Here is a 16,112-nt window from a genome sequence, read left to right on the forward strand (position 1 = left end):
AGCAGAGCTTCAGCAGGTATGCAATGAACTGCAGGTCATTTATTCGACCTCTTTGCAGCTGATGAGACATATGCACGATGTGTGGTGCAAAGCAGAAAGATTCATATTTTCAGACCATTAAACAGGGGATGTTAACGCTCCACATAGACATATAATGGTCAAAATTGCATCTAAGAGTGAGTCAGAGCGCCACTCATCATGACCACTGGGAGATTTATGTTGCCAGACGGTCACTGAGTCGAGGAGATCCTCAGGAGCAACAAATAAACATATTAGTGTGATCAGTCGGGCTCTGAGAGCAGTGAAAATTAATGGTCGTCTGTTTCTATGAGGATTGAAGGGCTGTTAGACCGAGGGTGACCTTGAAGAGCATCGTTAGGGGAATGATTGACGTGGCAACTGTTACCGTTGGTAACAGACACAGAGGGGAAGGGAGGGATGGAGAGACAGGCGGGCTGTGAGCCAGACAACAAGTGTGGAGAGCACCTGTTATGTTATGAATCATATCTGGCTTCATCAAAGCAAGGTGTAACAACTTCTGAAGAGTTTTGGAAAAAAGAAGAGCTGTGTTGCTCCGAATCAGAAGATAGATTTCATGGTCATTTCTACAACAACATATTTTTTTCAAAGCAGGTACAAGACGGAAGGATGGATGCATCAACAGGCATCAGAAGTGAACTCAATGACATTAAATAATCTTCAATGAGAATATGTACTGTATGTATCACAGCATTTTGTAAATACACATTGGCACAGGAAGCTTGAGGCTGCCATGAGTGAATCTACCTTCTGGCGCCTTAAGGACCTAGTAACCCAAAAAAAGATTTTTTTATAAAATAAAATGTAAAAAATAAACATTTTTGATGCTAAAGGACAAAAATAAAAAAAAATATTGCAGATGAAACCAATTTTATGTTTATGTACAGGCAAACATTAGCTTTGCTAGCCAGTAGTCTAGAGGCTAGCATTAGCATTGCAGCAGTTTCTACAGGAGGAAATAAAAGTTCCCATGAGCAACAAAGAGTTCACTTTAAAGAGAAATACCATGGCATTTAAATATCGCAAAATCTTGTGCTACAAACTTTTGCCGCACCCCAACTCTGTAGACATCTTGTCCAACAAAAACAAGAAAAAATATCAACCATTTGTGGTTTTACAAAGGTTGTTGCAATGGAAATGTAAAAAACGGTTCAAACAAAAATGTGAGCCCAGGTTTTGTGCAAATTGGAGCCACTGGATTGGGTATAAGAAATACATTTCTACCTTACCTTGTCTTTTAGATTCTTGGCCAATAGCGATAATAGCAATAAAAGGTGCTTGTGCGAAACACACTGAGCAGTTTTGTCTTAATGATCAGTGTTCAGGTTCAGAAATGTACCTGTGATGTCGTGCTGTTTGAAAGAGTCGCTGTAGATCTGATGCTGATTGGGACAGTGCTTTTTCAGCCATTTGCAAACATCCTGCTGAGTCCACAGGGCCACTGGTTTGGACAGCTTCACGTATCCAGGCTGAATGAGAGAAAGAAAATAGACAAACAAATTTAGAAAGCATTCAATGAGTGACCATTTTAAATCTAAATCATGGCATGGATCATTGGTCAAGCAATTTAAACCACCTCTAACTTCATTATATGTCACTTCCAAGCAGCCAGACTTTCTTGTAATTCTATAAACTGGTCTTAATCAATAGTTTTACTAATAACTGAAGGTCGTTTTAATTTTAACTGACAACGTTTTTCATATTTTAAAATATAAAGAGGGGTAATTAGAGAAGATAAAATAAATCTGTTTACAGCTTTTCTTCACAGCCAATTCTTATGTTTTAAGTGTATAGGTAGTAATGCTTTGTTTGCTAATTTCATTATGCAATTCAGAATTCACTAAAAAACATAAAACAAATTTAATTTAATTTAATTTAATTTAATACAACAAAACAAAGCTAAACTAAATTGAATTCAGTTCCAATGAGACTTCTTTTTGAACCTGACAGATGACAAAAGTCCCAAACTTGAAGTGAAATGGGGTAGAAATCAGGGAAGTTAAAAAAGTATGAACAGCTTGGCGACACAACGTCAGCAAAAAACCAAAGATGACGAAGGCTCTTTGGACACGAATAGAACATAAGAATATGACGACCAGGTACGAGAGAGAAATCCAGAACATTAAAGCTAGACTCAAATTAGATTTTACAAATTAGGAGAAAAGTGAAAAAAGAGTTTAACAGAAACAACTGCACATCTTGACATCATAGGCCAACCCGGTGCAGTAAACCAGAGACGTTGCAACACTGAAAGCTTGAGCATAGAGGTAAAATATTTTCTTCTTGAATCTGTGAAAAACTAGAAGCTTTCAGGACCAGGTCACAGACCAGAAAGGAAGAAACCAATGAAACATCATCTTTATTGAGCCTGACAATATGACTCCTGAGAACAGAGAATTAATTCCTGCAGAGGTTGGCACACAGCAGGCTAACCCAGAAACCACCCACAAAGATCTGTTGTGGTGAAAGTTCTTTAATGTACAATGTGGGTTTTTATTGCCGTCAAAAGTTAATTTTCATTTATGCATCCAAAATTAAAGAAACAAACCTTAACATGTAAAAAGAAAGGTTGTGGCTTATTTAGCCATTTAATGTTAACCACTGGTGTTACTTATGGTTGTGTCTTGGCTCCTATTTTCCTCTTTATATGGGCCAAAGAAATATGCTGGTAAAAACAAGCAAGTGTCTCATCAACAGCTTGCATACCATCATTACCAACTAGTTTTGTATTACTTGGTGTGGGGTGTTTTAGATAATAACTTCATCTAACTTATTTCTGTCTTGGCCCCAAACAGAAAACACCTAAAACCCATTTGTGGCCTATTTCACTGACTTCTCAGGTTTCTGTCTTTATTCAGAGTGAAAGCTGGCTTGTGAATTTTCTGATTTTAGGATAACATTCATCTGGAAGTGTACATTAATCCTGTCTGGTCTGTAAATTGTCTGAGCTCTCAAAAATGCATCCCTTTTATTCTATATCCTTGCAGTATATTTGTTCATTTGCATTTTTAGGGTGCCTCTGTCTGTGTGACTATCTGTGGAGTACTTGCTGATTTGCTGCTGTTGTTAAACTAATGTTTTCTTAATTTGCTTATGTTCTGTACTTTCTTCAGCTGCAGCACACTGAGCTCTCTTGGCCAACATACATACAGCTCATAAAAGTAGTTGAATAAACAGAAATATTCCAAAGCACTCAGATACGCACATACTGCACGGTACTCAGAAGCCTCAAACCAAAACATTTCATCAGTAGGTAACGCCTTTTGATCCCTCCTCAAAGTGTCGGCAGTGCTTCTGATTTTGATTAAGAGGCTTCGAAAATTGTAAACCAACAGGGGATTACAATTTTACGTCCACTCCAAGTCACTTCAACCTGCTCTTTGGGCTGCTTTGTGGCGCGGCATAGCTGAAGAAAGCCAACGCCTATATTCGGTTTTCCCTTCTTGCTGCCTCCATTATCTCTGCCCCAAATTCAGTCTCCTACAGTCCCTGTCAGATGGAGCGCGTGTTCTCCCCACAGCTCTCACCTGTTTCTTTTCTTCCGCCACTACTCCCACTCACTCTATATCTAGCTTCCTAGAGAGAAAGACATTGGGGGAGAGGCGCATGCTGGTTTTGGCATATGGTCGGCATCTCCGTTATGTAGGTGAAATGACACGACAGCCAAAGCGAGCAGGCAGGTGTGCAGGCGCCTAGACGAGGTTGTATCTTTTCATGCAAGTGTGCATGGATGGATGTTGAGCGTACTTTGAAGGGTGCTGTCACAGGAAGAAATCCCATTAACCATTAAACACAACTCAGCTCTTTGCTAATTAACCCTGACTGTAAGTCTGACAGAGTAGACAGGAAAGAAAATATAGAAAAGAAACAAGAAGAAGAGGGAGAGGAGAACTGGATAGATGAGGCAGGGAAATAAAAAAAAGCCAAAGTAGAGTAGACTCAGCAGATTGACATGAGAGGCTCTCATTTTCCATGAACCCATTTGTGAGTCAATGGCCATCTGTGTTTTACATTCTGCACTGATTTAGCCCATAGCTGTTTTCCCTGGGCTGCTACAATAGGTGAGCTGGTGCCTTCCTGCCCACCAGCCAGCAGAGCCAGCAGAGCCAGAAGGGCAGAGAGAGAGAGAAACGGTACAGAGAGGCAACAAGAGTACAATCAAGCTCAAAGAGCTGAGTTCAGGAGACACCTAGCCAATTACTGGTTTGAGTGACAGCTCAGGGGTGAGAGCGCTGCTCACTTTAACTTCTGGGACACGTGGGAACAGGCACATGCATCAACATGTGATTCCCAGGTAACCAAAACAAATTTATGAATACACACATGCATTTCAACGCTGAGTCATACTGTGTTTCCCGGTATCTACAAATAGCATGGGGTCCTCTAAATATCATCAACACAGAGGGGTGAATGAAAAGCATACTTGTTTGAATCTTTCTACCATCTTTGTCACTAGAAGAGTCAACCTGGGTCCTTCTGCCTGCATTGGACATACCTGAGGAGATCCGCGAAAAGCTTTTGTTTCGCCTCAGTTTTTTCTGATGAAGAACTGAATACTTAGGCTGTATTCACACTTACTACTTTTGATCCGCTTTAAACGGACCAGAGTTCGTTTCGCCCGTTGGTCCGGACCAAACAAACAGACCGAGACCCACTTTTTGAGGTGGTCTCGGTCCGCTTCCAAACAGACTCTGGTGCGGTTCGCTTATAGTCTGAATACAAACCGGCCCCGATCCGAACCAACTACAAAAAGCGTACGTCTCTTTGGACCTAAAAAGCCACCGTAGCCGGTAGCAAAGGTGTGTGTTGTAAGGTAATCCTACCTGATAAGCTGTCTGTTGCTTAGCAACGCTACTGGCTTGTTGTGAGACACGTAGAGAACGTCGGCGTTCAGCACGCGTTCTCCGACTGGGTTCCAACATTATAAATAAAACGTCTCAAAGTCTGTGTTGAATGAGCTGCTCTTCATCCTCACAATAATATTGCAGGTGTAATAACGGCATAAATATGCAGAACGGAGACACCCGCCTGGCTTTGTTTACAAGTAATAGTTCACTTGCAAAAAGTACAATGTGAAAAGAAACCGCACCAAATGAAAAAAATAAAGTTCGCTCTTGGTCCGGACCAAAGGACTTTCCTGGTATGAATACACAAACAGCCACAATCTCAGGTATGTTTAAAGACAAGGTAAATTGTGCTAAAATCGTAGTTGTGATTTTGCTGTCCTGATATAAGGATTTTACCACATCGCAGCAATTTAGAGAGCTCAGGAAAGACACCAACAAAGCTAAAGCTATTTTTTTTACAATACAAGAATGCCACAGAAGAAGCTGTGGGTTACAGTGAGGAAAATCAAGCAGAAGCAGAGCTCAGTAAAACCCACTGCGATCACAGAAATATGACAACATCAGCATGTGCACCCTGACATGTCTCCTATTACCCGATAAGTACAAAAAGCTTGTAGGTAAATATTTGAGAAGAAAGTCTTAGCAATTACTACAGTGTGCTTGCTCCATTATCAATGTGCAAGTATATTTTTGTATTAAAATCTGACAACAGATTGTAAACACTTTCTAAACCAGGCCACATCAAAGCAATGCAAGAATGGCTAATATTGATGGCACCAGTCTTGAAGTGGCCTATGCATATTTTTTTTTAGGAGTGAGAAACGGATTTGGATTACCAGTGGTCAATGGTAACCCTGGTGAGGGAATTTGGGGTATAAGGAAATCAATGTTCACAATTCATGCACTTTCCCATACAAGAGTATACCAACTACCACCGCTGGGGCTCAGACAGTGCCATCACCAGATCAGTGCTCATTACCTCCATTTTGCATATTTTAAGAAAAAAATAGAAATCATTTATTGTGCATTGGTTATTGTGCACCATTTTCATTACAAGGGAATAAACATTACAATCCTTTCTTCATGGATGCTAATACCATTAACCAGGGTACAATCTCAGGAACGCCTAATATACCACAAATTACCATACATCTGTCTAACATCTTTGCAAACACAGCTTCAGCCATCTGATCTTAAACCTTCACAGGTCTCCGAAACTACGAGTAGTACTCATGTTACCGTAGTAACAGAACAAAGGCATAATAAAAATTGTAGTTCAAAGCATTTGGGAGAAGCTTATGCACGTTACTGACTACAGTCGTATGCCTGTAATCACACTCTGATATTAGCATCTAAAGCTTCGATAAGATAGCATTACATCAATAAAGAGGCCATAATTTTGTGATGACAATTATTTCCAGAGATCTTTTGGCCTACTTCATGTTGTCAGACAGGTTCTTCATTCTTCACATTGAAATGGAACACAGCTTTCCAAAAAAGTGAAGTTCATTTATGATTTAGAAATAGGGGTGATTACTTTTTCACATAACAGCCTGCTTGGTGTGGATAACATTTTCCCTTAATAAATGAATAAATAAATTAAAACATTATTTAAAAAGTGCATTTTGGATTTAATCTGGTTTTCTTTAACTGGTGTTAAGATTTGTTTGATGAACTGAAACATTTTTGTGTGACAAAATAGCAGAAACACAACACAGCACACTCAGCGGATTGTGTTTTTCCTGTTGTATCGGAAGCAACCAATTAAAGTGTAAAATGCCCTGAAGTAAATGGAACAACAGAATACAGCTTCCAAAGTTATCATAGAGAGAGATCAATACCTCACTGATGGAAGTAGGAACTATACAGCAGAACTGAAACTAAACTCCAATGCTTAAAGCTAGGCAGAGTAAAAAAAAACACCACAGTCAATCTATAATAAACTCTATAGTCTCAGCTATTGTCTGAAAACTGCATCACAGATGTTCATTTCTGGTTTATGTCGATTTACTGTCTTTATTCTATCACTCACTGTGATAAAGTGCAGGGTTACCCTCCTTGCATATTTTACACCAGCAGGATTCACTGTCACATACTGCCCTCTGGTGTCCTAACAGGACACTGCAGCCTGATTTGAATAAAGTGCAGGGCAGCAACCAGAGGAGCAAGGCCCCTGCCATAATTGTCATGTTGACTGAGGGACAGGCCGCTTGAGGCACAAAGTCCCATGTTGTCTGCAGCATCTTGACTGTGCAGCTAATTAGCCCCTCTTTCGATCCGCCTCGCTCAGTCTCTCTCAGACCAGAACTGGCAGGAGATGATACCCACCCTTAATTAATCTGTGAGATACATGAACAGGGGGTTGAGGCCGTGACGAGTGTGAGTGGAGCGGACAGCGGTGCTGGATGAATTACTGAGCCTTCATATGGAGCCTGTTTGAAATTGAATTTCCAGGCAATTCCAGCTTCACCCGAACACAAAGAGAGTGCAGGAGAACCCTTCGGGGGCCCCGACCTTGAGATTCGGCAGGGTCTATAAAGCATCGTGGGGCGTGTTAAAGGCAAACAAGATAAACTCACCTTGAGCTGGGTATTGATTGATACCGAGATGTGATGATTTGCTATGGATGTTAGCTCCATCCCCCCCAATGCTAAATGGCTTTTTATACATCATGTTTAATCTGTGGTGAAAGCTCTGACTCTACACAAATCCACGCATAGATTCATCAGTAACCCGGGATTCAGAAAGCGATACGGCTGATGTGATTAACCAAAATATAGCTGCTGTGAAATACTAACATTAAAATGTATGTAGATTTAATCAGTCAAGCAAAAGATAATGGCATATTGCTTTTTTGTTGTTTAGTCTTAATCCCCTTCATTTAAATTCCAACCTTGCAATGCTTTGCTTTACTTAATTTCTGTTAAACTCAAACATTGCAACTACTTTCAAAACCGATGCAACAATACAATCATACTATAGTGATATTCATTAAGAGTATATACAGTGTAATACTGTAAATATTTATACCATATCAACTTTTTCACATTCAGGCAGATGTTACGCACAACCTTCTGTGTATTTAATTCAGATGTATTAGGTAAAAATAAAGTAATGTATGAATGAAAAGTGGAAGGAAAACTAAACCAGTTTTTCTCATTTCTGAACACAAAAAATTGTCCTATTCATTAAATTTGAATATTATTGAAAGGTTAATTTATTTCAGTGACTTTGCTCACTAAATGAAACACATGTAGATTAATTACAGACAGATGAATGTTTTCAAGCCTTTATTCATGTTAATTATTTTCCACATAAAGCTAATAAAAACATGTCATTTAAGATTAGAATATTACATCAGACCAATAAAAAACATTTTTAATAAAGAAATGTGGACTAAATGAAAAGCTTGTTTATTACCTGCTTATAGGTTGATATTTTCAAAAGGCACTTTTAATCTAAGGAAAATTGTTGTTGCACATCACCCTGATCACAAAAGCCTGAAACATGGTAGTGGCAGCATCATCCTGTGATGATGCTTTAGAAGGGACAGGTAGGCTTGGTAGATAGGATGATGGATGGAGCTAAATGCAGGACAATCCTGAAAGAAAAACTGCTAGAGGCATCAAAAGACTTGAGACTGGGGTGGAGAGCAACGACCTTTACACCTAAAGGTATAATGGAATGGGTTAGATCAAAGCCTTTTAATGTGTTAGAATGGCCTAATCAAAGTCCAGACCTAAATCTAATTGAGAAACCGTGGCAAGACTTGAAAATTGATGTTCACAGACTCTCTCCATCCAGTCTGACTGAGCTTGGGCTAGTTTGCAAAGAAAAATGAACAAAAAAGTCGGTCTTTAGATGGAGTCAAGACCCTGTTGTTCACACCCAGAGTTTACAGTTAAACAATACTTTGCTTTGGTCTATCATATAAAATCCAGAGAAAATACATTATGGTTTGTAGTTGTGAGGTGACAAAATGTGAAAAAAATCCACAGTTATTAATACTTTTGCAAAAAAATTATTTACCCTTCAGCTAAATATAAAGCATTTACTAAAGTTTGAATCCCACCTCCAAAATAGAGCAGCTTGTGTTCATATTTTAGATAACATGGCTCTCTCAAGATAAATCAGATTTGATGAATTTAATTTGAAAATTATATTCCAAAATGCAGCACCAGCTAAATGCAGCGTCATTCTTTAATAACTGCACATAACTGGAGCCTCAGATACTCTGGGCCGTTAAGTCACTTTGACCTTAATTGAAGTTAACATGCTCTGGCTCGGTTTGGCTCAGCTTCTGCATGTATTAATGGATGCTTTTAGGCAAGAGGTTGTGTTGCCTAATGGAACATATTAGCATTATTCATATTCTAAGTGTTAATGCACTTGATCTGTTGGAATCTCTCCAAAAGAGTGTGCATGTTAACTCTAATGTAGACACTTGACACTGAGATGGCAAGCTGTGAGCTCAATTACACATTATAGTGCAAAGGTTTTAAACCAGTGCTAATTTTTTATTAAAAGAAATATTTTAAAGATTCACTAAATACAGTGTGTATTTTAAGTGTTTATTTTTGTTAATTTTAATGAATATGTCTTACAACGGATGAAAACCCAAAATTCAGTTTCTCAGAAAATTAGACCAATGAAAAACGGCATTTTATCACAGAAATGTTAAAAAAAACTTGGTAAAACACAGTGCATCAATACCTAATAATTACTATCTGGAATACTAAGTGGAACCGTTCCACTGGACCTCAAGCAGTTTTGATACTATGCCTCTCCACTTCCTCTTCTTCCAGACTCGGGGACCTTGATGTCCTAATGAAATGCCACTTCACTTTTATCTGACAAGAAGACATTGGACCATTAAGCAACACAGCCCAGTCTGTTTTCTCCCTAGCCCAGGTAAGATGTTTCGTACATCTCTGGTTCAGGAGTGCTTTAAAACAAGGAATGAACAGCTGTAGCCCATGTTCTGGATACATCTGTGTTGTAACTGTCAGCACTGACTCCAGCTGCATTTCACACCTTGCAAACTCCTGAATGTGCTTTGCTTCACACTCCTATCAATACAGTTCTTCCTCTTCCTTTTCACCACTTTTTCCTTCCACTAAACTTCCCATCAATATGGTTGTATACAACGTTCTAAACAGACAGCTTCCTTCACAAAGGCCTTTTGTGGCTGGCCTTGCTCGTAAAGGGTGTCGACAACTATCAATTTAGTAACCTTCCCCATGATTGTGTACAAAAAACATAAAATGTCTGTTTTCAACTCCCTTTTTGTTAGCCGTCTATAACATTCTAATTGTCTGAGTAATGTTTTCATTGAGTGTCATCATCAAAATTAATATTTACAAAAAGGTTTGAAATCTATAAGTTTGATTTTTTGAATTTTGTTGAAATAAATTAACTTTTCAATGAAGAAAAACTTATTTAGAAATAAGTCAATGACTGTACTCAGAGTTATATTACATATAGTGACATTAATTAGTATTTCTTATCATTAATTAGTCCTTCAAGCTCCACCCTGACAATTCAGGATAATATAAAAATTACTACCTCCCTACAACTTAGTGCTGTTTTCTGGGGTAATTTCTACACCGGTAATCTGGTTTCACTTCAGTAAAAGCAGTGGAAACAGAAAAAGATAAACAATGGCTTCAGAAAACTACTCTGTTCTGCAAATAGGTCCCTGAAGGGGAAATGCACCTTGTGTATTAAGTGAATCACAGGCTCTGTCTGGTTTTTAAATGGCTCATCCAAGATTTACACCAAGCCCCTCTCTCATTCTAAGTGCTTCCTCTTGCTCAGACTGACAGCTGATTACCTGATGTTTTACTCAGAGAAAGGAGAACATGAGCGTGTGTCTGTATCTCAGAAGCAGTCTATCCCACCATCAGTCTATTTCTGGAGAGGAAGTAAAGGCTCACTCTGTGTTCTTGATAACTGATCTGAACATGCAGGAGCAGCTGACAGACTTGCAAAACAGGCTTTTATCAGCCTCTTTCCTGGTTTATTCAGAGTCAAAGCTGTGATTTGAACAGTGTTTCACATGCAACGGTGAACAGAGACTTTACATTATTCTAGTTGGTCCATAACAGACTAAGTTAGATAAGTATAATAAAAATGACCATAAGAATATTAAAAACTAGCAGTTTTAAATAAAAACGTATAGCTCCATTTTCCCCAGGAACAGCAGAGAGTTTTTTATGGACTAGACTCTTACCCGGGTCAGCTCGGACTCAGAGACGGAGCGGTGAGGTGGCGAGCGGCGGTGGTACGAAGGCCGGGGGATGTCCGGGTAGCTTGGCCTGTCGTCGTCCAGCAGGACAGCCTCGCTGTCCACCAACTCCTCATCCTCCTCCAGCTGAGATGTCATGTCCTCGGGACGCAGCTGTTGGATGATGCCATTTTGGCTCAGGTTGCAGTGAACAGCTGGGTGGGATGGAAGATGAAGGAGAAAGTGAGTCAAGAGGAAAGGTAACCATTTTCTCCTGCAACCAAAAAGGTTTCGAGGAAAGACTCGTCCTAAGCTGCATGAAACCTGGTTAATGTGTACCATTGTGAGAGGATATGTAACACAGACAAAGTTGTATAAATTAAGAAGTTATGAATAAAAGCAGTAATATGAATACAGTCAGTTACTAAACATTTAACAGATTCAGTAACACAATAATTTTCAAGTTCTTTCACACTAAACAGCCCAATGATCACTAGATGGCAGCAGATGGTGAGAAATAAAGAATCCACATCATGAATGTCTCAAGTCGGAACAGCACAGTTTACAGTCTGATATCACTCTGAAAACAGTGTTGAACATATTAAAACTAACATAGACAAAGTATGGCAGTAAATAAAGAACAGCCCAATGATTGTGGACAAAATGTATATTTTCTTCCACCTGTAAAGCTGGAGGTTTTTTTCTGCCATTTGGAGCAGAGTCGTCTGCTTCTACCTCCCTCATCTGTCCGAGTACTGCTGGTCACTGCCACACATTTCTCTTGCTCATATACAGGTCCTTCTCAAAATATTAGCATATTGTGATAAAGTTAATTATTTTCCATAATGTAATGATGAAAATTTAACATTCATATATTTTAGATTCATTGCACACTAACTGAAATATTTCAGGTCTTTTATTGTCTTAATACGGATGATTGTGGCATACAGCTCATGAAAACCCAAAATTCCTATCTCACAAAATTAGCATATTTCATCCGACCAATAAAAGAAAAGTGTTTTTAATACAAAAAACGTCAACCTTCAAATAATCATGTACAGTTATGCACTCAATACTTGGTCGGGAATCCTTTTGCAGAAATGACTGCTTCAATGTGGCGTGGCATGGAGGCAATCAGCCTGTGGCACTGCTGAGGTCTTATGGAGGCCCAGGATGCTTCGATAGCGGCCTTTAGCTCATCCAGAGTGTTGGGTCTTGAGTCTCTCAACGTTCTCTTCACAATATCCCACAGATTCTCTATGGGGTTCAGGTCAGGAGAGTTGGCAGGCCAATTGAGCACAGTGATACCATGGTCAGTAAATCATTTACCAGTGGTTTTGGCACTGTGAGCAGGTGCCAGGTCGTGCTGAAAAATGAAATCTTCATCTCCATAAAGCTTTTCAGCAGATGGAAGCATGAAGTGCTCCAAAATCTCCTGATAGCTAGCTGCATTGACCCTGCCCTTGATAAAACACAGTGGACCAACACCAGCAGCTGACACGGCACCCCAGACCATCACTGACTGTGGGTACTTGACACTGGACTTCTGGCATTTTGGCATTTCCTTCTCCCCAGTCTTCCTCCAGACTCTGGCACCTTGATTTCTGAATGACATGCAGAATTTGCTTTCATCCAAAAAAAGTACTTTGGACCACTGAGCAACAGTCCAGTGCTGCTTCTCTGTAGCCCAGGTCAGGCGCTTCTGCCGCTGTTTCTGGTTCAAAAGTGGCTTGACCTGGGGAATGCGGCACCTGTAGCCCATTTACTGCACACGCCTGTGCACGGTGGCTCTGGATGTTTCTACTCCAGACTCAGTCCACTGCTTCCGCAGGTCCCCCAAGGTCTGGAATCGGCCCTTCTCCACAATCTTCCTCAGGGTCCGGTCACCTCTTCTCGTTGTGCAGCGTTTTCTGCCACACTTTTTCCTTCCCACAGACTTCCCACTGAGGTGCCTTGATACAGCACTCTGGGAACAGCCTATTTGTTCAGAAATGTCTTTCTGTGTCTTACCCTCTTGCTTGAGGGTGTCAATAGTGGCCTTCTGGACAGCAGTCAGGTCGGCAGTCTTACCCATGATTGGGGTTTTGAGTGATGAACCAGGCTGGGAGTTTTAAAGGCCTCAGGAATCTTTTGCAGGTGTTTAGAGTTAACTCGTTGATTCAGATGATTAGGTTCATAGCTCGTTTAGAGACCCTTTTAATGATATGCTAATTTTGTGAGATAGGAATTTTGGGTTTTCATGAGCTGTATGCCACAATCATCCGTATTAAGACAATAAAAGACCTGAAATATTTCAGTTAGTGTGCAATGAATCTAAAATATATGAATGTTAAATTTTCATCATGACATTATGGAAAATAATGAACTTTATCACAATATGCTAATATTTTGAGAAGGACCTGTAGTAAGAACCACAGTTCCTCGCTTATGATAAAATTACAGAGGTATGAAACATTTTGGGGCTGCATGATTTGAACTCATCATTGCTCAATATTGCTATGATTATACCAATAAGGATTAATCAACATTTTGACTATTTTCTTTCCTTTCCTTCACTGCAGTTTCCCCAACATTTTTTCTAAGCTCTAGTATCTTAGCTACTAGAAATATACATATGGTGTGCATCAAGTGCAGTTAGAGCAGTGAACTGTCCAAATATATTATTGGCATGCAGAACATGTATGGATGACACTTGAAATATTATATGCAACCAAACATTGCATCCAAGCAGTCATTTGCAATTGCGATATTGCAAATATCGATAATGCGATGATAATTGTGATTCAATATATTGTGCTGCTCTAAAAAATTGAAATAATGACAACTTGAATATATTTGTTAACCATTACTGCATTCCAAACAATTACAGCAAAAACTAGTCAGAGCCAGTGGCAACCTATCCAGCTAAGATTAATTGATAACCAAAGCAGATATCATGCAAAATGACCAGAAACAGAAACTGAACCGGGCTGCTCCTGAATACATTTACATGGACCAGATCCGTCTTTACACTGTGAAAAAAATATTTTTTGAATGCACTACAACCTTGTTTACAGTGTAATAAATTTCTTGTATGGACCCGATCTAGCTTACACTGTAAAATACTGTAAAACATCTGTTTTCTAATCAATTACACAACCAAATCCAAGGTATATGCACCCAAAGGGTTATAGTGTAACTGGTTATATTTTTCTGATCATAATTACAAAGATCCTTATGCTTTCAAAAAGGTTGCTGCAGTAACAAAAATGGTATTGAGTACTTTACTTTTCTCAGTATTGTATAGAGTCTAAAATGTTTCTATGATGACAATGCTACTACTGTTAAAGTAGGTTAGTTTAATGCACTTTGCATGGAATAATCTTACTCCATCCATCCATAGACATATTGATCCATCCATTCATCCATGGATCAGTAAACAGATCTATTCATGCATACATCCATCTAAGCCATCCATTTATCTTTATATGCAGAACATTGCAGTGTTTTATGACTTTTTACTTATTTAAACATTGAGTTAGCATGCAGCATGGGTATGGAACTGGGACACAGCTGAGGTTTGCAGAAGACTTATTAACAGAAAGCAAAATACAAGTACAAAAACAAAAGCTATAAATATCCTGCTTGGTTGATCGTTTGAAGAAAATGACATTTTTATTTCACACCAAATGTATATATTTATTTTTTTAAATTTCATTACATTAATAGAGAAGTCAAATTCCTTGTTTTTGTGCTATAGAGCCTGACCAATAGAGCTGATTTTGATGATTTCTCCAGTCAGGAAAAAATGCTCCTGACAACAGATTTTATATTGTATTATATTTTGTTTTGGTTCCAAATTGTTAGAATTAAAAATTTGCATTAGTGGTTGTATTTCAGGAGGGGCTGAACACAAAAGATTTAGTGTTAAACAAAGAACAAAAGAAGAATATCTGGAGATGGTTTGTATCATTTTTTTTATATACTTCCGTGATTTTTCTCTTTTTCCATAAAGTCTTTATTTTTAGTCTTGGGTCTCTATGAAGTGTGAGGCCAAAACACTATTTTAGTTTTATCAGGCAGCGAGGCGGACACATAACCGACAGCCAGCAGTATGACTTGTTACGCCTGACTCAAATAGACTATTTGTCATCCTGCAACCTGCCCACTTCTTCTGAAAACGCTGGCAGGTTATTTATGTGAAAACAGGAGCCAAAAATTCTTTTCCATCCCACCTGAAGGCTGCTTTGATTTCTGCTGCAGCTGTGGGTTAAAGGTTGGAGGAGCTGCACATTCTGCTTCACTTAACAAGCTAAAAGAGAGTGTGCATGAAATCAGAGTTTATAGCCATTAGATAGTCTAAAACTAGGAAGAAAACAGTGAATCATGAGACTGTATACCAGATATAAATACTGAAATGTTCCTAAAAGCATGGAAGTAAAAACGGCACTGTCTGGGTATATAAAGCAGATAGTAATACCACAGCTCTACAGTGGCCAAACACGAGCAGTGAGCAGAAGAAAACAACCAATTTGAGAGGGATTTTAGACCACTGCCACTGACCAATTGCAGCAAGCTTGAACAATTCAGATCAAACTGGAACAAACAATCACAGCAGCAGCTACATCTGCAACAGTTGTACCATATATGAGGAGCAAGAGTGTCAGATCCACTCAGGATAGTCTGCTCTCCTCCCCAAAGCAGGAACACAGTATGATGCACTGAAATCTGCTGAGTCAAATCTTCTTTTTAATTAGAATATTTCAGCATATGTTGCAGCTTTACCAGTAGGCATTTTCTGCTTGAACATTAGAGGTCTATATAAAAAGAAATCATGGAAATTCAAACATATCATCAATAAATTTAATAATAAAGTATCACTTTAGATACGAGTATTTCTGAGATCTTTAAATCTTTAATAAATTCGAGTAAATCTGTTGAAAAATATATTTCGCAAAATTCTCAATAACAATGCAAATGGGTGTTTAGGCGTGCCATGTATTCTATTTTTATGCATACAA

At 38.9% G+C, this 16,112-nt stretch overlaps 1 protein-coding gene across 1 annotated transcript in view; it reads right to left on the reverse strand.

Moving 5' to 3' along the window:
- samd12 (sterile alpha motif domain containing 12) overlaps positions 1-16,112 on the reverse strand; it is a 151,766-nt gene that overhangs the window by 112,426 nt on the left and 23,228 nt on the right. The window contains exons 2-3 of the mRNA XM_047384444.1: positions 11,119-11,327; positions 1,379-1,508 (exon numbers count right to left, since the gene is read on the reverse strand). Of these exons, the coding sequence (XP_047240400.1) occupies positions 1,379-1,508; positions 11,119-11,327 (339 nt within the window). The remainder of the gene's footprint in view (positions 1-1,378; positions 1,509-11,118; positions 11,328-16,112) is intronic.

This window comes from Girardinichthys multiradiatus, chromosome 13, assembly GCF_021462225.1.
Source record: "Girardinichthys multiradiatus isolate DD_20200921_A chromosome 13, DD_fGirMul_XY1, whole genome shotgun sequence".
Classification (NCBI taxonomy): Eukaryota; Metazoa; Chordata; class Actinopteri; order Cyprinodontiformes; family Goodeidae; genus Girardinichthys; species Girardinichthys multiradiatus.